Raw genomic sequence first — 18,096 nt, forward strand, 5'->3', positions numbered from 1 at the left:
AGTAGCTGGGATTACAGACATATACCACCACACCCAGATAATTTTGTATTTTTAGTAGAGATGGGGTTGGTCAGGCTGGTCTTGGACTCCTGATCTCAGGTGATCCACCTGCCTTGGCCTTCCAAAGTGCTGGGATGACTGGCGTGAGCCACTGCACCCTGCCGTGTCTATTTTAGTTTTCCTTGCCTATGCTTTTGAGATCTTAGCCATAAAATCTTTGCCTAGACCAATGTCCTAAAACATTTCCTCTGTGCTTTTCTAGTAGTTTTGTACTACTAGTTCTTACATTTATACCTTCAATCCATTTTTAGTTGATTTTTGAATATAGTGAGAGACAGGGGTCTAGTTTCATTTTTCTGCATATAGATGTTCAATTTTCCCAGCACCATTTATTTATCGTTTCTCCATTGTATGTTCTTGGACTCTTTGTCAAAAAATCAGTTGGCTGTAAATACATAGATTTATTTCTGGGTTCTCATTCCTTTGGGTCTGTATGTCTGTTTATGCCAATACCATGCTGTTTTGGTTGCTATAGATTTTTAGTGTATTTTGAAGTCAGGTAGTGTGATCCCTCCAGCTTTGTTCTTTTTTGCTCAAGATTGCTTTGGCTATTCTAGGGTTTTTGTGATTCCATATGCATTTTAGGATTTTTTTTTTTCCTATTTCTGTGAAGAATGTCATTGCTATTTTGATAGGGACTACATTGAATCTGTCGATTGCTTTGGGTAGTATAGCCATTTTGACAATATTAATTCATGGGCATAAGATGTCTTTTTTTGTGTATATATCCTCTTCAGTTTCTTTCATTAGTGCTTTGCAGTTTTCATTATAGAGATCTTTCAAATCCTTGGTTAAATTTATTCCTAAGTTTTATTTTATTTTATTTAGCTGTTGTTAATGGGATTTCCTTCTTGATTTTTTTTTCCAGCAAGTTTGTTATTGGTGTATAGAAATGCTACTCCTGATTTGTGGTATGTTCATTTTGTGTCTTGCAACTTTACTGAATTTAACAGTTTTATCAGTTTTTTGATGCAGTCTTTAAGTTTTCCCACATAAAAGTTTATATCATCTGCAAAGAGTGACAGCTGGACTTCTTCTTTGCTAATGTCAATGCCCTTTGTTTCTTTCTCTTGCTTAATTACTCTGGCTGGGACTTCCAGTACTATGTTGAGTGTGAAAAGCGGGCATCCTTGTCTTGTTCTAGTTCTTAGAGGAAAAGCTTTCACCATTTCCCCACTGAGTATAATGTTAGCTGTTAATATGTCATATATGGTCCTTATTGTGTGGAGGTATGTTTCTTGTATTTGTAATTTATGGTTTTATCTTGAAGAGATGTTGAATTTTATCAGATGCTTTTTCTGAACCTATTGAGATAATCATAGGATCTTAGTTCTTCATTCTGTCGATGTGATGTGTCACATTTATTGATTGCGTATGTTGGACCATCCTTGCATCCCTGAGTTAAATCCCACTTCATCATGGTGGATGATCTTTTTAATGTGCTGTTGAATTTGGTTTGTTAATAGTTTCTTGAGGATTTTTGTATCTGTGTTCCTCAGTAATACTGGCTTGTAGTTTTCTTTTATTGCGTCCTTGTCTGGTTTTGATAGCAGGGTAATGCTGGTTTTGTAGAATGAATTAGGAAGAATTTTCTCTTCAGTATTTTGGAATAATTTCAGAAGAATTGGTGTAATTCTTTAAAATTTGGTAGAATTCAGCAATAAAGGCATTCGGTTCTGGCTGTTTCTTTGTTGGAAAACTTTTTAATACTTATTCATTGTTATTTGTTGTTAGTCTGTTCGAGTTTTCTATTTCTTTTTGGTTCAATCTTCATAAGTTATACATGTCTAAAAGTGTATCTACTTTCTCTAGGTTTTCCAGTTTGTTGGCATATAGTTGTTCATGATAGCCTCTTATGATCTTTTCTATTTCAGTGGTATCAGTTGTAATTAATGTCTCTTTTTCTGGTCTCTGATTTTATTTGTTTGGGTCTTCTCTTTTTTCTTGGTTAATCCTAGCTAATAGTTTGTCAATTTTATTTATCCTTTCAAAAAACCAGCTTTTCATTTTGTTGCTCTTTCACGTATGTGTGTGTGTGTGTGTGTATACACACACAACATATATGACGTGTGTCGTATGTATATGTACATATACGTGACATACATTCATGTACATATATACACACATAAACACATATGTGTGTATGTATATATAGTCTATTTCATTTAGCTCTGACCTTTATTCTACTAATTTTGTGTTTGATTCATTCTTGCTTTTCTGGTTCTTTGAGGTGAATTATTACGTTGTTTATTTGAAATCTTTCTACTTATTTGATGTGGTCATTATTTTGCTTTATTCTTCCCTCTTAGTACTTTTGCTATATCTCGTAGGTTTTGGTATTTGGTGTTTCTGTTTCAATTTTTTAAAAAAAATTTTTGGCTTCTTAATTCAGATTCATTTGTCATTGAGGAACCTGTTGGTTAATTCACATGTATTTGTACAGTTTGCAAAGTTCCTCTTGTTACTGATTTCCGGTTTTATTCCACTGTAGTCTCACAAGATGCTTGAAATTAAATGACCCCAACACAAATATTTAAAATTTTGTTGAGACTTGTTTTGTGGCCTCACACATGGTTTATCCTAGAGACTGTTCCATGTGCTGATGAGAAGAATGTGTATTCTGCAGCTATGGAATGAAATGTTCTGTAAATGTCTGTTAGGACCATTTGGTCTATAGTGCAGTCTGAGTTCAATGTTACTTTGTTGGTTTCCTGTTTAAATCAGGACTGTCCAATCTTTTGGCTTCCCTGGGCCACATTGGAAGAAGAAGAATTGTCTTAGGCCATACATAAAACTCTAACGATAGCTGATGAGCAGGGGGAAAAAAAATATTTACAAGTTTGTGTTGGGCTGCATTCAAAGCTATCCTTGGCTGCCTGCAGCCCACGTGCCATGGCTTGGACAAACTTAGTTTAGATGATCTGTCCAATGCTGAAAGTGGGGTAACATTTAATAGTTTTTTTGATGTATCCTCCCAGAAAAAAAAAAAATTACTCTTGCACTAGCATGTGTATGTGTTTGTATATATGTATCAGTTCTGTTTCAAAAGTTTAGTAAAACCATGTGCTTCTTGGAATTTTTTTTACCTGAGTTGACTCATGTAACATCTCTGCAAGATTTTACAAGTTAGTTAATTGCTACATTGTGGTAAGATTATTTGTTTATGCCAGTTCTTCCCCATACATTTATTGGGGGCATAATGAGTTCCTGACTGATGCGTGAGTTCCTTCATTCATTCAGTATCTTCCCCATGGTCTTACTGCAACTGGGATTATATTCATTCTTGAGTTAGAAGGCTTTCTTCTTAAAATACCTCTGAGAAGTATGAAGTAATATGTACAAAGAAGAAGTATATAAATATTAGTGTATCATTGTGCAGATTCACATGAAGAAAGGAAAATCCAAAGACAAGAAAACTTTTTATGTCTGTGATTGTTTTACTATTTCCTAGGATTGTGTATACTAGTTATCTTTGTCCAGAGCAACACTTTGCCTCATTAAAATCTTAAGCTTAGACCCCAAGAAGTCCCTAGATTTCTTGTCCCCTAAGGCAGAGGTATTTGGAAGAATTTTCTGTGATGATGGGCATGTTCTGTGTCTGTGGGGTCCAATATATTAGCCACAGCCACACATGGCTATTGAGCATTCAAAATGTACCAAGTGTAACTGAGGAACTGAATTTTAAATTTTCTTTAACGTTAATTTCAAATAGTCATAGTTGACTGATGGCTGCTGTACAAGACACACAGCTCTACAGAGTTACTGGATTCCTTTAGGAGCAAGAAGCTGTAGACCCAAAGTGCAGAAGACAGAGTTCTTAGTCATACAGGATTAATTACTCAGTTCAGTGTGCTTGCATGTAAAGTATGGGTACATAACCACATTTATTGCTTTCAGTAACTCTGGCTTAGCGGAAGTATGTACTAGGTCCTTTGAATAATCTCAGTGTGTTAAAATACAAAACTCAAAAAAGGTTTATGAAAAGATTCTTACCTTTTAATAACTGGTACTAAATAGATACCTATCAGAGAGAAACTCCTTTGCAGTACAGAATATACTGAATGTTATTTGCAGCTCAGAGTGTTTGGTATTCACAGCGTAACTTAATAACCAATATACATTAAAATACCTTGTGATTATAAATTATTTTTTATAGCCTGGACAGGGGAAAATAATGAAAAGTGATACAAAATACTCTTCTACATTATTAAGGATAAATCAAATAGGAGTGCTCCTTTTAAAATATGCAACATTTAAATTCAGTAGCAGGCCAGATGCAGTGGTTCACACCTATAATCCCAACACTTCGGGAGACGGATCACTTGAGGATCAGGAGTTCAAGACCAGCATGGCCGACATGGTGAAACCTCGTCTCTACTAAAAAAATTAAAATAAAAAATAAAATAAAATAAATTAACCAGGCCTCGGGGCACATGCCTATAATCCTAGCTGCTCGGGAGGCTGAGGCAGGAAAATCTCTTGAACCCAGGAGGCAGAGTTTGCAGTGAGCCAAGATTGCACCACTGCACTCTAGCCTGGGTGACAGAGCAAGACTCCATCATAAATAAATTAATTAATTAATTCAATACCAGCAGTTCAATTTCTGTTTGAGAAAAGAGAAGTTATTTGAAAATCTGACTGTGGATTTGAAAAGTAGTATTCTGAACACTCTATGCACTGGTTATCATTTTCTAGTTATTTTATGGCCCATTGGAGAGGTAACATTTAAAAATGTTACAAGCTCAAATAAATTCAGAAAATGGCAGCCCATTATGTCCCCCTCTTGAGTATTCACAGGATGTATTAGCAATAGTAAGGACTGGAAGAAGTCCTATAGTACAGAAATCCATTTAGCATTGTTTAGTGTTTAACCCAGTGTTTTCCCACTTGAGGTTGGCATGGAATTTTTTGTGTAATACCTGTAAACATCTTGAGGAATACAGTTTTGGAAAAAATTCAATAATTGATCCTTCAAATCTAAACATTGAGAAGAATCTTATGGAAGACACCTAGTCCAATCTTTTATGGGATTTCTGTAATATCCCTGGTAAATATTTATCTAGCATCTGCTTGAACACCTCTAAAAGCAGGAAATTTAATTCTTTTACAATTCTAATTGTTTCAGTGAGTAGTTCATTATGTAGCACTTGGATCTTCTCTCCCATAGCTTCCAACTAGCAGTACTTCTCTAGAGAACCTGCGGGTAAAAATATTTTACTCAAACGTGGTAACTGTATGTCTGAATACTCTTGCCTTTCTTACTTTATTTCACAGGCACCTCTGTGGGCGTATATTGCTTGTGCCTGTGGCCTTTTCATTTACCAGTCTTTGGATGCCATTGATGGGAAGCAGGCAAGGAGAACCAATAGTAGTTCTCCTCTGGGAGAACTTTTTGATCATGGCTGTGATTCACTATCAACAGGTATTGTTGCTTTTTTTTAATGTTATTGATGATTAACAATGATTAAAGCAATGTGATAAGCAATGTTAGAATATATGTTTAGTTATCAGAATGGGTAATTTTGTATTAAATTTTAGTATTTCTTAAAAGACTATGAACCTAATTAATATTTGTTCATTATTAGTAGTGTTAGGGAATTTAGAAGTTAGTTTCTGCTTGCTATTTTCAGCCCCAAATACTGTTTTGGCATCTTTTGTTTTTCAAAGCTTGGGACATAACTGTTATCATCAATACTCTTATGAACTATAAATGAGAGAACAGTGGTGGGAGACTAGTTAGGTTATTTGTAGTCTTTGTATATTTAAATGAATGTTACATAGACATTTAGAATTATGTTAATAGATTTGGATTATGACTATGTCATGAGCTCAGATAAAGACTACTACAGGCTGGTCAAGGTGGCTCACACCTGTAATTCCAGCACTTTGGAAGGTTGAGATGGGTGAGTCACGAGGTGAGGAATTTGAGACCACCCTGACCAACATGGTGAAACCTCGTCTCTACTAAAAATCCAAAAACGAACAAAAAAAAAAAGACTATTACAAATGAGAGTATTGTTAATATTGCATTGTGTACTAGAAATTTGCTAAGAAGGTATATTTTAGGTGCTTTTACCACTGGAGAAAAAAAGATAACTGTGGGACATAATGAATAGGTTAATTTGCTTAACTATAGTAATCATTTTACACCTCATATACAATTTTTAAAAGAAATACTAAAGTGCTAGCAATAACTGAGTTATTCTATTTGGATTATAAGCAATATATCTTTATTTGCACTGTTTTGCAAGTTTTTAAAATAACAGTTTATTCTGTTTTTAGAGGGGAAAAAGATATTTAGACACCAAATGACAGTTTTTTGACTAGTCTTCCTGACAGGAACTCATCCCTCCCCTCTTATTTTTGTTTTATTTAGTTCCTCAATTATTTTCTTGTTATTTGGCACGGCACTTAAAATACTTAAAAAGAAACAAACAAAAACCCCTTATAGGGAATTCAGATTTGCAGGTATAGGTGCATGTCAAAGTCATTGCTTCAGCGTATCCTAACAGCAGCGTGTTTAGTAGAGAAGAAGCAATTAAGCTCATATAATTTTTTAAGAATCAAATTAAGAAGTACTCAAAACTTCTGTTGAATAAATAGTAGTTGGCTGTCTTGAAAGGCAACAACCAGCTGACTGCAGGATGGCAGGTATCTTGTTATTTATTTTAAATGGCAGTTATTTTTGCGTTGTAGTTTGAGTTCTAGACTATTATAGGAAGTCTTTTTTTTTTTTTTTTTTGAGATGGAGTTTTGCTCTTGTTGCCCAAACTGTAGTGCAATGGCTCAATCTCAACTCACTGCAACCTCTGCCTCCCAGCTTCAGTTGATTCTCCTGCCTCAGCCTCCCTAATAGCTGGGATTACAGGCACCTGCTACCACACAGAGCTAATTGTTTATGTTTTTAGTAGAGACAGGGTTTCACTACATTGGCCAGGCTTATCTCGAGGTCCTGACCTTAGGTGGTCCACCCACCCCAGCCTCCCAAAGTGCTGAGATTACAGCTATGAGCCACCATGCTTGGCTCCAGGAAGTCTTTTAATATATGTCACCCATAACAATATCTGTTAAAAAAAAAACTAGCTATCAATCTGAAGCAAGTAAGTAGGTCCCCCTGGGGATTATATAGCCCCTTTGTTTTTCTTTCTTTTTGGCTCTCTGCCTTGTAATGTTTTGCTGCTCATTAGTACTAATGTCTCTAAGTTAGAAAAATATTTGAAGAAATGCTGAAGTATTTTAGTTGTCTTCAAGAACTTTGCTTCCACTAAGTGATTTGGTTGGAAAAAAAAAAAAAAGATTGAAATTATGGGGTAAGAGATTATGTAACAGATCATCTCCTACTTTCCTGTTGCAATAGATAACTGAGAGAAGCTTGTGCATTCACAGTGTATCTTTTCGTCTCATCTAAAATCATTTTCACCTCAGTTAATGTTTGTTATTCATTTTATTTGGTTTTCATTGTGATCTTTCTTCTGCAGTTTTTGTAGTTCTTGGAACTTGTATTGCAGTGCAGCTGGGGACAAACCCTGATTGGATGTTTTTTTGTTGTTTTGCTGGGACATTTATGTTCTATTGTGCACACTGGCAAACGTATGTTTCTGGAACATTGCGATTTGGAATGTAAGTAATACTTAATCGTAATTTTCTTTTCTCTTTCACATGTGGAGAATGTTGCTTTATTAGCATTTGAGTATTAGAAATCGATCAAATCGTTTAATTAAAAAAATTTAAAACTTTATTATTGTAGCTATTTTGTAATAGCCTCTGCGTATGTCCCTCTGTTACACTTTTTTAAAAGGAGATATCAGAACCTCCCGGCCAGTATTTTAAAAGCAACACAAAAAGCAGTAGCCCCTCTTCTTTGTCTTTCCCATAGAAAAATTCACTTCTTTTCTCTACCATTATTTACCTTAATTCCATTTTTATTTTGACATGTAAGAATACATTTCCAGGAAAAAAAAAAACAAAAAAACAAAAAACAGTTTCTGAGAGCAGTGCCCTAATCAGTCTTAATTTTTAGTGTTTCTACTATTTTTTAAAATGGCGGATTTATAATATCTGGATTTAACGTTTATGTTTCGTTGGTTATTATCTCACAGTTCACTTTCAAGGCCTATTTTGAGAGTTTATTCATCAGTCAGCCCTAATATATTCTCTTTCCCTGTCAAGTGATACAGCACCAACCAAAGAAAATTAACCATGCGAGTAAAAGAAGAGTTAAAGAGTGCTTTTAGGAGTGATTTGATATTACAGCTTTCTATCTTCCAGTCTTTGAATTTCCCTTATGATGTTATCCTGTGATGAAATATGTATTTAGAGAACTGTAAACAACTCCATATGGTTGGATGATAAGATGCCTGCAGGAGATAAAGCTGGAGAAGATCCAGAAAATCAAGGTCCTTCTGTGCTCTGCCAAGAAATGTGGGCTTTTATCCTGAATCTGCAGGAAACTTTTTTGTAGGACCTAAAGCAGGGAAATTACAGAAGTGCCTTTTAGAAAGATCAGTCTGGCAGTGAGGCAGAGGGTAAATTGTAGTAGGCCGTGACAGAGCAAGGAGACCTGCTAGAAAAAAACATCAGCATAATTAATGTGAATGATGAAGCTTGCACTAACACAATGGCAGTGATATTGCAGAGACTTTAGTCTGGAGAGAGGCTTTAGAGGTAGAAACTACAGGACACAGTATATATTTGGATGTGGGGAATAAATAAGAGGGCAGAGAGTGGAATGACTCCCAGTCCCCTTCCTTAGGTGGCTGGATAAAGATAGAAAAGGGCACTATAGGAAAAGGAACGTATGTAAAAGGAGCAGTCTACCCAGAAACATATGTGAGGGATTTTAGACATGCAAATAAAATGAGAACAGGAAAAAACTTAGAGAGCAAGCTTAGAAAGAAGCCCACAAAATTTATTGAACAGCCAGAGTAGTAGGAGGCATACTGGAATGTAAAACCAGAAGGATGCATTTCACAAAAAAACGTTGCTAAATGCTGCCAAGATTCAAAATGAGGACAGAAAAGTATACATTGAATTTGGCAGTATGAGCTATTCATAGTAATTTCTGTGTAATGGTGGGGTAGAAGCCAGACTGTAGGAGATAAGAAGTGAATGGAGCAAGTAAGAAGTCTACTATTTATTCCCCATTATATAAGATTACTTATAAAATGTGTGACTGTGATTCAAAGGAGAGAAGCATTGATGATTAGAGGAGAGAATATGGGCTCAAAGGAAGGAGGGTTTTGTATTTTTATGAGAAAATTTTGACAATTCAGAAGAAATCTGCTAGAGAAGAGATTGAAGATACTGAATAAAAAGAGAGGGAATGATTTATAAAACAACAGCAAAAGATATAGGATCAAAGGAGATCTAGGGTAAAATGTAGAGAGATTAAGTAGAAGAAAACTCTGCCATTGACACTAGTGTGCTTGCTTATAATGGCTGATGGGAAAAAAACACGAGATATATTAAGATCAGTTTGAATGTAACGTATGAACTTAAATATTAGTATTAGAAAAAATTGGTTTTAATTTGGGAAATTGTATTCCATTTTCAGAAATTGTACAATTGCATTGAAGGAACACCAAATTTGATTTTTTTAACTAAAAGCAGGCTGTAATGTTCACAGAAGTGTGCTGTGGCCAGGCATGGTGGCTCATGCCTTTAATTCCAGCACTCTGGGAGCCCAGGAGTTCAAGAACACCCTGAGCAATATAGACCTGGTCTCTACAAGAATTTTTTTGAAAGTTAGCCAAGCATGGTGGTGCATGCATGTGGGAGGATCACTTGCGCCCTGGAAGCAGAGGTTGCAGTGAGCAGAGATTGCACCTCTGCACTCCATCCAGCCTGGGCAACAGAGCAAAAACCTGTCTCAAAAACAAAAATGAAAAGAACAAAAAAGAAATGTAGTGTAAGGGATCTACATTAGGGAGCCATTTATCAAAACAACAATGTAACGGAGGTATATAAAATAAAGAGATACACATATAGATACATAGAATCTATAGACTATAGATATCCCTAAAGACTTAAAAATGCCATTTTAGATTTTACATATTTTTTTCATGAGCATATAGAATAGTCAGATGTATAATAAATTAAATATTGAAGTGTTAAGTATTAAATATTGATGGTTGTATGCATGGAGAAGAAAGTCAAAATTTGGTCAGCTCTGAAATGTAGTTTCAGTAAACAAATTTTAAAAAATCACTTGCGTTTTCTTACTCTTTTCTAGAGAAAAGTGAACCCAGCTTTAAGTACCTTAGGAATCTTATTTTTAAACATTTTTATTTATTTGAATTGTTTTATTTTGATTTTACATACATAAGTGAAAAGAATCATGAGAATTTTTTTATTTATAACTTAATTTGTTTTACTTTTAATAACATAAAATAGAATGTTTGCCAGATAAGAAATTTCTGTTCCTTCGTCTCTTTAATATTACTGTTTTAAATTGCTATTAAGTTTGCTTATAGTATCTTGAACAAAAATAGTCACGGGATTTTAATTCATCTATAGCTAAATAATTCTCATCGAAGTCTAGCATTTTGATAAAGCAAATGTGCTTTGGATACATCTTTCCTGAAATTATGAGCTACATCTTCCAGCAGTTTGCTCTGATCACAGCTCAAAGCTACCTTGCAGAGAGAATGTTAGTGCCTGTCATGTCTAGACAGCCTCCTGTTCTCACAGTGCCCCTGGATTGAGCAAGTAGAGATCTGACAGAGATGAGTACTCTTGTCTGGGACCCTTCCAGGCTCAGTCCATTAGGATTTTTACTAGCCTGAATATGAAAGACCGGGAACGAAAACGGGATTAGAGGCTAGAATTTCATGGAATTGGGTTGTAGAAGGTAAATATGAATCAAAGCTCATTTGTCAACATTTGCAAAATACTCTTTAAGATGCTTAAGAATTATACTGAATGGGAGAGTTTACATTTAAAGGCCTAAACCCTCTATATTAGTTTTTTTGTTTGTTTGTTTGTTTTGAGACGGAGTCTCGCTCTGTCACCTAGGCTGGAGTGCAGTGGCGTGATCTCAGCTCACTGCAACCTCCACTTCCTGGGTTCAAGTGATTCTCCTGCCTCAGCCTCCTGAGTAGGTGGGACTATAGGCATGTGCCACCATGCCCTGCTAATTCTTCATATTTTTAGTAGAGACGGGGTTAGACTGTATTAGCCAGGATGGTCTCTACTGACCTCATGATTCCCCCGCCTCGGCCTCCCAACGTGCTGGGATTATAGGCATGAGCCACCATGCCCAGCCTATATTAGTTATTTTTAAGTGTATAACTTACAGCTGTATATATAGAATCATTTCTATAAATTAAATGCTCAGAAATCCTAATCAGTCTTTAATAAAACTGCATTTACATAAAACATCAGACCTAAAAAAAAAAATCTATGCTGTAAAGGTGGAACTCACTTAAATTTATCATTTCAGGAACAAAATACTTTTCAATTATATTTTCCAAGAGAAAAAAAGAAGTAATAAATTGAACTTGAGTCAATATTTGTTGGCTCAAATGTTAATCTCCAAGTTATCTTTTTTATATATCAGCTTTGGGCAAGGCTCATAACTTTCATGGACCTCATTTCCTAATTTGTAAAATAAGCTTTAGATTAGATGACCTGTAAGGTTCTTTCTGTTAATAAAGTTTATGAGCCTCTAACTCTACACGGATATTATTACAAGTGTTCTTATTCATAATTATAGTAGGCAGAGTATTGATCTTCACTTTTATTACGTTTTTCAGCTCATGATTCTAAAGTTTCACATTTACATTATCTAAAAACCCTGTCACCAAATGTTTATTTCTATGTAAGTAGTTTCCCCCTCTTTCTTTTCTGTAGTTAAATGAAAAAAATTAATAGGCTATATATTCCACTAGGTAGTCTGACAAATTTAGTTCATCTTTTTATCCAGGTAATTTCTAAAGAGTAATTATTTGAAGACCTCTTAGTAGTAAAAAAAACTGCTGTTTGTTAATGTATAATCCACTTTCTGTGGATTAAGAATTGGGAAACTTTCTCATACCTGTATAGAATCTGTTTATTTTTAAATGCCTAATACTTATCACATGAATTATTAAATACCAGAGATTTTCCTTCCAGTGTCCAATTTCTCTGTGTAGCTTTTTTTCCAGCAGTGATTTGTTCATTTGGACCTCAGCTCTGTTCATTTAATTTTTTTTTATCAATTGTCATAGATGATGTCCTAAAGCAACCATTTGTATTAATGTAAAACCTAGATTGCAATTTGGCCTCTCAGATCACCAGGTAAAATCATGGACATCTTATTGTCTCATTAGCATTCCTCAGTTCTTAATTTTTATTTAAGTAGTTTTATTTATAGTTTAGTCTGTGCTGCTACATTTTTTGTGTTATCTGTGTTTCCAAACTTTTTAAGTTATTGAACTGGATATACTACTTACTTTTATCAGTAGTAAACTAATCCAAGGCAGCAGAGTGTTTTAATGCTGGTATGGAATTAGGGATGAGAAAGAGGAAACAGGAAAAGTTCTGGACTATAGGTGATCAGGAAATAGGATAAGGAGATGGCCAATTTGATTTTTGCTCTAACCATATCCGAAGAGAAGTTATTCTTGATTAGATTCTTTCCCACTTACCCTTTCCATATATGTGCTAGTTTTTGTTGTTTGTTTGTTTGTTTTTTGAGATAGCAGGGTAGGGATGTGACGAGGCTTGGGACAGTGAAGGAGCACGAGATAAATTAGTGGTTTTTCAAAATGTACATTGGGACTTCTAAAAAGAATTCCTATCTACAGGGAAGTCTGGATCGGTTCTGGTGCTAAAGGGATTTATGTCATGGTGTAATTATTTGGCAAGTAGTATTCACCACTTCTAGGTAATTAGAGTTGATTCTGTGTTGTGGTAGTACTGTTTCCAGCTGCCTATTTAAAAGTCATTTTTTTCAGTATATTACAGTCTTAATTTTTTTAACTTTTCTTCTATTTTGAGTTGGATAAGAACTATGTATGTATATATGTATGTATGTGTAGGATAGTATCGTACTGTATAAATTATATCATTCCGTCTTTAGGTGTCTTTGTAAGAATAATGCTACTTTTTAAATCTATTTTTGTTACCTGTGTAAGTAGGGCTCTTTAGCAAAAGTTCTGAGTAAAGTTATTTTGAAATGTTTGTTTCCTTATGCATAGATTCGATGTTACAGAGTCCCAGATCATAATTATAATATGCCAGCTTCTCACAGGAACCCTGGGGCCTTGGTTCTGGAACTTCACGGTAACTGCTAGAATATTCATGCTATCTGATGTACAATGGTGTGAACTCAATAAAGACAGCACCTTTGTCATGCACAGAGTAATTAAAACATGAAAAATCAAAAGTCTTCCTGTTGGTATGTCACAAACAGGTTATTAGAAAACATAATTTTAATACGTAATAGGGCAATAAAAATCCACCCTATTAAATAAAATTTTTGAAAAGTGGTATTTCTGGTGATTTGATGCTAAAGCCAATTCTCTCTTCTGTTGCCTATTGTGCCTAATATTTTTATTCTGTTTACTATTTTTTAAAACAAATACCTTTCCACCAGTAAATAGAATTTTTTTTTATATTTTGAAAACAGAATAAAACAAGCAGAGTTTTTCTTAGGTAAGGAACTTGAGATCATCCTATATTAATGTAGGAAAGATTCTGCTTATTCTGTTAACTTCTTTAGCATATGCTTTAAGCAGTCTAGCACTAGTTCTTCTGCTTGAGTTTACAGCAGTCTTGGTGTTATAAAATATTTATGCTGGAAGCCATTCTCATTTGTTTGTTTTGCTTAATGTTTTTCTCTCTTATTTGTGCTTTTGAAACTAAATATCCTTAGCTTTTCATGTCTCTATAGTCATTCTTTGAATACTTTCCTTTTAGTTTTTTTTTTTTTTTTCCTTTCAGTAAATACACTTTTCTGTAATGTGCTGTTAAAGGTAATATTACCGTTTTCCTCTTTTTTTAATTGAGACATGGTCTCACTCTGTTACCCAGGCAGGAGTGCAGTGGCACAGTCATAGCTCACTGCAGTCTTGAAGTACTCTTCCTACCTCACCTTTCTGAGTAGCGAGGATTACAGGTGCACCGTCACATCTGGCTAATTTTTTAATTTTTTTGTATGTTACCTAGAATAGTCTTGAACTCCTGGCCTCAAGCAGTATTGCCACCTCAGCCTTCCAAACATGGGAGCTTTTTCTTCTTATAACTGCCATTTTGACTTTCTGACTTAAAAGCCGTGTTAGGTAATGTTTTCCCAATAAGCTATTCCAGAATCATTCACACTTTAGCATAAGAAAAAATAGAGCTTAGATTAAATTTATTTGGCAGTTCAGAGAATGTTGGGGAACTGTTCATATGAAAACCTGACAGATCACAGTGCAAGGGTGCGTTAGGTTTCCTCATTAGATCTCTTGTCCTAAAAAAAAGAATTGTAAACATTTTAATATTGCTTCAATAATAAAGAAATAGTGAATTCCTTGTTGGCCAAGTTCGTTCTGAGAAGTAAATTGCAGTGCTGTAAATCCACTTATTCAGTGGCAGTAATGACGGCCTTGAGGACAAAGTCATAGTAAGGGATATTCTGCATCTTTTTTCAAAATAACTTTGGAATGTGGAGAATACAGGTGTCCCTCTGTATCTGTGGGGAATTGGTTACAGGATCTCCTGCAAATACCAGAATCCAGGAATGCTCAAGTTACTGATATAAGATGGTATAGTATTTGTATATAACCTATACACAACTTCCTATATACTTCAAGTCATTCTATGTTATTTATACCTCACACAATGTAAATGCCAAGTAAATAGTTGTTATACTGTAATGTTTAGGGAATAATGACAAGGAAAAAGTCTGTACATGTTTAGTACAGACACAGCTTTTTTTAATTAATATTTTTGATTCGTAGTTGGTGTAATTCATGGATGCAGAACTCAGATACAGAGGGCCAACAGAAGTATATCTTTAGCCCTCCTTTGCCCTTATACTGTCTGCTGGTACTTTCTCCAAAGACCTGTAGCTTTATGCTCATTGCAGCTGTCTAGATTTATAATTTTTGATAGCTCATTTTTTATTATTGATTATACTCAGCAAAGGTCTTTTCTACCAGTGTTCTTAATGAACTTAACAGTCAGAATATTGACTGTATCTACTTTCACTTTGTTTGTCTGTGATAACAAAGTATCCTATATTTATAGATCCCTTTCTATCAAAATATTTATGGAAACTAATGCATTTTAACATCATAAAAATTATTTTCAAAATGTTTTCTCCATATCTACTGTCTTTTTTTTTTACCAGTTGCTGACTTGCAGAGGTTTTCTTTTGCTTTTAATACTTATTGCTTAAACTGATTTGATAATTAAAATGAAATTTTCAAATATACTCTTTTCTTAACTTTCTGAAGTTTGGGAAAAAAAAAACTTCAGAAAGTATTATCCTTAATGTTTTGTTTCTAAATTAATATGATTTATTAGCATGTAATCTATCCATAAGCTATTTCCTGTTGTATTCTAGCATTTTTGGTAAAAATGTATTAGAATACAGAAGCAACATCCTGAAAAATTGAGACATCTTAGCATTAGCAAAGTTGAAAACTTGGGACATATGTTTGCCCCATTGGGTTGATAGACTGAAAATTAAAAGATTTTTAGCACTACATAGGAACAACACTCTGATTTCACTTCAAGGTTCTATCTCTTATTTTCTCTGTAACCTTGGAAAAGTCATTTGACCTTTCTAAATTTCCTTATCTACAAAATGGTGATATTACCTACCTCCGAGGGTAGTTGTGAAGATTAAAAGCGTGAAGAATGTGATATGCTTATTGAAGTGCTAAGCATATAGTAAGTGGGTGTTATTATATTAAGACCTGTGTTAACTGACTCCCAATAGTTGGCAAATTTTTTATCGTGCCAGTTAGAGAGAAAGAATAAGTTCATGATGCCTTTATTTAACTCAAAGATTGTGAGAGGATTCTCCTTTCAGATCTCACTGTTTTCAAAGGGGATAAAGATAGACTGACCCTTGAATTTGAGTCCTATTCTCTAGTTCTTTTTATAATAGAGGACTTGTTCTATTCTAGCCTTTGGCTATATTTTTCTCTTACTCAGAGTTATTCAATGGGCTTTTCCTTTTAGTCTTCTCAGAAAGTCTGAAGATCCATATAGTCATTCATGTGGTAGGTAATATGTTTTTAATAATTAAGCTTATTTTAAAAATAGACATGTCTTGTTGGCTGTTTTCCCAATTTATAACATTTGAATTAAAAATACTTCCAAGTTATTGCTCAGCTGTATGATTAATGTTATTTAACATTGAGCTTACTATGTCTAGTTTGTCCCTTATCAAGGGTAGAAAGTAAAATATTCAAAGTCAGTGTGTTGAATTTCTAGGCTAATCTTTATGTCAGTCCACCAATAGTTCACCCCACTTATGATATTTCCAGTAGAATCTGTAATAAATGTCATGCTCTGGTTATCCATAAGTTACCTAGAGCTTCAGATCCATTTACAGATAATTACAAATCTGGAGCTAATAGCAATCTAATCCTTGAGTAGGAATCTAGCTATCTTGAAATAGATGTTTTTATTTTTTTAAAGGAAATCCTCCTTTTTAACAATAGCTCACAGGTCGAATTGTATAAATCGGGGATTTTTTGACATTGTGAATTTATCCCTACTGCGTATTCTGTGTTAACTAATACAAACAATTGTGTTGCCAGATTACAACACAATTATATTTACTATTTATAGTTTAACAAAAATACTTATGTTTACAAAATAACTGCAGGTATATCTTTGAAATGCATATGGCACATGTAAAAGAACAATAAATTAGATTGTTCTGATTTTAGAGGGAAAAGATATTAAAAAATTGTGGGAAAGATGATTAATGTGTTAGCTTTCACAGAATACCATTTAAATCCCTTCACATTCCTCAATTAAAACTGAGTTCTGGAATTCAAACCAAATGCATTTGTCAGATATTTCTCTGAACACTGATAAACAAAAATGGAAACTTTCAAATTAGAAACTTTTTTCCTAGTTAGTTAACTTACTTTGAAGCTGTTCTTCTCCCTTTGAAAAGCTATTTTGTACTTCTGGTGTAAAAACTACCTTGATCAGGGAATTTCCTGAAGACCTGAGATAGTCACTGACTAAAGAGATGCTCTGTTCCCTTGTTTAAAAGTTTAAATTATTCATATTCATTTAGTACACTTTATCTCTCTTAATCAGTAAACCATTAGGGTGTTGTAAGGAATGACTGGCCTAACGTTTATTATGGGTGTTGAAGGTTATTTTGACCTCAGACTGTCACATTTATAGCTTCCCCATCAGATGAATCGTTTGCTTCTTTTTATTTATTTCTTGTGACAGCCATCAGAACAGTGTTTGTTTCTGACTTGCCATAGTAATTTAAGTGTGTCCTGATGAGAAGACTTATTATGGGTTATCCCCAGTAATTAGAATTCTTTTTTGTCTTTTGACAACCTATATTAAAGTAGAAATGGGAAATTATTATTATTATCATCATTATTATTATTATTATTTTGAGACTGAGGTTTGTTCTTGTTGCCCAGGCTAGAGTGCAATGGTGCAATCTTGGCTCACCACAGCTTCCACCTCCCGAGTTCAAGTGATTCTCCTGCCTCAGCCTTCAGAGTAGCTCGGATTAAATGCATGTGCCACCACACCCAGCCAGTTTTGTATTTTTAGTAGAGATGGGGTTTTCTTCATGTTGGTCAGGCGGGTCTCGAACTCCTGATCTCAGGTGATCCAGCTGTGTTGGCCTCCCAAAGTGCTAGGAGGTGTGAGCCACTGTGCCTGGCCAGGAAATTACTTTAAAACAGTACCAGTTAAGATGTTCATATACCTTCATAGGTATAGAAAATTGTGGTTGGTATCATTTAATTTTCTCCCTCTACAACTTTAGGCTATAGAAATCTAATGCTACATGTAAGAGATTTGTTTTCTCATATGTTTTGTTAAAAAAAATCACTGGTGTTTGATTGCTCTTTG

General features: G+C 34.5%; 1 protein-coding gene across 11 annotated transcripts in view; it reads left to right on the forward strand.

The window, feature by feature from the left end:
• The window catches only part of CEPT1 (choline/ethanolamine phosphotransferase 1), a 45,625-nt gene that overhangs the window by 14,792 nt on the left and 12,737 nt on the right, over positions 1 to 18,096 (forward strand). For 9 of the 11 annotated variants that reach the window (XM_009001865.5, XM_078332733.1, XM_078332736.1 and 6 more), the window contains 2 exons: positions 5,335 to 5,482; positions 7,539 to 7,680. In XM_009001865.5, coding sequence (XP_009000113.1) covers positions 5,335 to 5,482; positions 7,539 to 7,680 — 290 coding nt within the window. Of the gene's footprint in view, positions 1 to 5,334; positions 5,483 to 7,538; positions 7,681 to 13,238; positions 13,324 to 18,096 lie in introns of all 11 variants that reach the window. The other 2 variants (XM_078332737.1, XM_054236644.2) reach the window with 1 other exon arrangement.

The sequence above is a fragment of the Callithrix jacchus genome, chromosome 7 (assembly GCF_049354715.1).
Source record: "Callithrix jacchus isolate 240 chromosome 7, calJac240_pri, whole genome shotgun sequence".
Classification (NCBI taxonomy): domain Eukaryota; kingdom Metazoa; phylum Chordata; class Mammalia; order Primates; family Cebidae; genus Callithrix; species Callithrix jacchus.